At 47.6% G+C, this 3857-nt stretch overlaps 1 protein-coding gene across 1 annotated transcript in view; it reads left to right on the plus strand.

The window, feature by feature from the left end:
- STBD1 (starch binding domain 1) overlaps window positions 1-1529 on the plus strand; it is a 3958-nt gene extending 2429 nt beyond the window's left edge. The window contains exons 2-3 of the mRNA XM_026042761.1: window positions 54-230; window positions 333-1529. Of these exons, the coding sequence (XP_025898546.1) occupies window positions 54-230; window positions 333-1141 (986 nt within the window). The 3' untranslated portion in view covers window positions 1142-1529. The remainder of the gene's footprint in view (window positions 1-53; window positions 231-332) is intronic.
- Window positions 1530-3857: the final 2328 nt, after the last annotated feature.

A 3857-nucleotide genomic window follows, 5' to 3' on the forward strand; every position in this document is an offset into this window, starting at 1 on the left:
CCCGCCGCCGGCCGCCGTCCCGCTGCCCGCCTCGGGCTGGGCCGGGCTGGGAGCGGGGCTCTGGCCCGCGCTCCTCGTGGCGCTGCTGGCCGCGCTCGCCGCCTGGCTCTGGTACGGCGGCGCCGACGGGCGAGGAGAGCGGGGCGGCGAGGCCGAGGAAGCGGCGGCGGCCCCGCACCGGGCCGGCCTGGGCGCCGCGGGGCCCCCTGTGCGCGGACCGGCGTCCACAGGTAGCGGGTTCGAAGGGCAGGGAGGGCTCGGCCCCGGGGTGCTGCCCGTGGGGTGGCACTGAGCTCTGCTTTACCGAGGTTTAACCCAGTCTTGTGCTTTAGGGGAGCCTGCAGCAAGCAGTGAGCATGTCCCGCGGGAAGCCAAGGCCGCTGTGCCGCCTGGTGTTCAGAAGCCACAAGAGGATTTGGCAGCTGCGGCGAGGACGGAGCTTAACCACGTTCACAGTGATGGAGCATCTCGCAAGCTTGCGGAGACAGAGCCACTGCTGGCCAGGCAGCCTGTCGGCTCCCAGGAGCATCCAAATGAGGCATCCAGGAGCCATGTAGGGGAGCCGCGGCCCCAGAAGGGGCAGGCGAGCGATGGCTGGTGTGTGATGAGCTTGGCAGAAGCCCCTGCTGAGGTGCGTAAGGACACGGGTGAAGAGCTGCTGGGTCCGCCCATGGAGAGTAGGGACTTGGACCACGAAGAGTGGGAGGTTGTTTCTGAGCACCAGGCCTGGGGGGACACTGCCAAGAGCAGCAGCACCGAAGACTGTGACAGCAAGGAATGGGAACAGGGAGACTGCCCCGAAGGGGACTTGAAAGCAAAGAGAGTTGCAGCCGTGCCCCCCATGTTCCAAAATATCCATGTGACTTTCCGTGTGCACTATATCACACACTCAGATGCTCAGCTGATTGGTGTTACAGGTGACCACGAGTGTCTGGGGCAGTGGCACAGCTACGTACCACTCAAGTATGACAAGGATGGCTTCTGGTCCGAATCTATTACGTTGCCAGTGGACACCACCCTAGAGTGGAAATTTATCCTGGTGGAGAACGGCAAGGTCAAACGCTGGGAAGAATGCAGCAACAGAACCCTAGTGACTGCACATGAAGATCAGATGGCCCACCAGTGGTGGGGGTATCATTAGTTAAACCTTGCAAGCTGCTTATTTCATGGCAAACCTGCTTAGATACATCACACAGCCCTGAAACTCAACACCTCTTCAGTAGGAGACAATCTCACTTGCAGAGCTCTGTATGGCTTTTGTCAAACCTGGCTAAACTGAACGAGCAGCAGATTTTGTTGTCCTTAGGAGATAAGTTAGCAAGCAGATAAGTCAACCTCCAAGTCTTCTGAAGATGTGCAAGGTTGGCTATGAAGGCACAAGCAGCGTTTCAAGCAGGATCATCTGGACCCTGGACTTCAGTTTGCCTTGTTTAGAGTGGGGCTGTGGGAAGAATTGTTGTACAAACTGCTTAGGGCTTCAAAAGCATCCTAGAAAGTGTGGCTATGTACACTGTAATAGGAACTTAAGTGTTTTAACTTATGTAATGTATAAAGAAACAATAAAGACTTTCAGACAGACAGTCCTTTGTAACTTGGCTTGTCAATTGACTGTTAATTAAAACTGCATAGAACTGATATAACTGACCTGTACTTTTAGTGCAAAAAGCTCCCCCAAAGCGGCTTCCCCACCGGAGTAATGAAGGGTTGAACTCTTCAGTACTTCATTTTCCAGTCCCTGCTCTCAGGATGTACCTCAGCCCAATTGAAAGCTTGGCAGATAGGTCTCTTTTAGTTAGATCATCCCGCTAAGCAGAGAGCGAAGGTCAGAAGCTACTGTCTGATGAGCTTAATAAATTACTTGCTCAGTGAGGGCCCAGGCTTTAGAAAAAACCTGGACAGCACTGATGGGTAAGGGAGGGGATCGCATCTAAAACAGAGTACAATCTTGTACAAACTTAAGGAATTCTTGGATTTTTTTTTTGGAATTGTAGAAATTAGCAATTTAATGCAGAAGACCAGCTACCAAGAACTGTCTGAAATGTTTTTCCTGGGTCTTAGGTGCCAGCTGTTTCAATATACAATATTCCTTTGGTATATTCCTCAATCAACCTTTCTAAATGAGTTGCATTGCCTATTCATGTAGACATAGCCACAGACCAGCTAAAGACAGGCCTGAGCCTTATTTTGAGGAGAGGGTTCCTGGTTGTTTTAAATAACCTAAAGATTGAGGAGAAAACAGGTCTCATTTCCTTTCTCAAAACACGTTCTATGCAAGAGAACATTGCATGAAAGGGTGTTGGGAAAGAGTTCAAGACTGTAAACTTTTCACATTAACCCTCAAAAGGGAAAAGGAAATGCTATCTACTTGGGAGCAAGCTAATGCTCCCAAGGACTGGACATACCCCTAGGGCTGAAAATATTAACATGAAGCTCCCTGTAACAGAGGAGTTACTGCTGCACTGTAACAAATACTGCTGCTTCATTACGGCCTTGCATCCTCTCTGAATATAAACAGAAAGCTCTAAGGTCTGTCAGCAACTGGATACACAAAACGTGTGTGAGCTTCAGGCAGCAACTCATAGCTTTAACTCAAACTCATTTAACTCTGCATAGCTCCTAGTAGAATCATACTGCCACTTTTGAATTCACTTTTCTACCAAAAACAACAGATATACCCAAGAAGTACAGTTGAAATAGGATTTCAAAAACTACTCAGACTGAGGGCAGGTATGTGATTTGAAAATGCCCTAAGTTCTTTTTGCCCACTCTTGCTAGTTTTTTTTTCCAAATATTAAGATACTGTGAACTTAAAACACTTGTTGAACTACCTTTGCTATTAGAGCAGAACTATATACATGTGCTGGAGGTCTGTCTGAGAAGATGAACTCTGTTATTGGATTAAGATAGTCACTAGAAAGCCACTTAACCTATACTAGAATAGATCCTCTAATGCAGACATAAACAGGTTTCAGGCTAACTTTGAACCGTTTCAAATTATAAACGAGAACATTTTTTTCAAATTAAACAGCCTGTACTTTGATCTCACAGACAGAACGTGTAGAGTCTTCATGGCTGAACTATCTTACAGAAAGACCAAGAAAATTTATATACAGACTGTACCGCATGTCTAAAACACCGCAGTGTTCACATTAGTCCTTGCCTAGCAGGACCATGCTCTGCAAATGAAGTGTCATTTGCCTGGTAAATGAAACAAACAATGAATGAAAAAAGAAACAAATGAAAAAATGAATTTCAATAGCAAAGAAACAGTTACTAAGAATTGTCTGAGTTTACAGAGGTAATTTCTCCTTATTGAACAGTGCACTCAAGTCTTAAGGCAGAGTTAAGCAGGTACAAGCTTGCTTTCTTACACAAAGCCAGTCATACTAGGAAGGGCTGACAACGTGTCCAAGACAGTGCTCTGCCTCTGAGCGCGGGTGGGAGCCATACGTGGGAAGTCTCTGTTGACATTCCTATGTAGATAGAGCAGCCTCGCAGGCAGCAGCTTGGGATTTCTGAAAGCAAATGACATATTGCCTTGCTCAGCTTGGCAAAGAGACAGAGAGACACTGCCTTGGTTTGTAGGTCTTGGGTTGCAATCTGCTTTGGCTCTTGCCAACTTGGCTATTTTTAATGCAATCTAGTCTCATTTGCGAAGCACTCTGGTGTGCAAATGCCAAGTGGTAAAGCTGCTGCTAAGCTGAGCAGACAGCCTAGGGCCGGAATGGGTACTTTGAGCAGGAATTACTTAGTGGAATACAGGAACTTGCATTGCAACTTGCTGCTTATTTATTGCAGATGTCATTGCAGAAATCAAGCCCCTTCTATTCACTGGAGATTAAATTTATTGCTACAAG

This window comes from Nothoprocta perdicaria, unplaced genomic scaffold (genome assembly GCF_003342845.1).
Source record: "Nothoprocta perdicaria isolate Ctin4 unplaced genomic scaffold, notPer1 scaffold_313, whole genome shotgun sequence".
Lineage (NCBI taxonomy): Eukaryota > Metazoa > Chordata > Aves > Tinamiformes > Tinamidae > Nothoprocta > Nothoprocta perdicaria.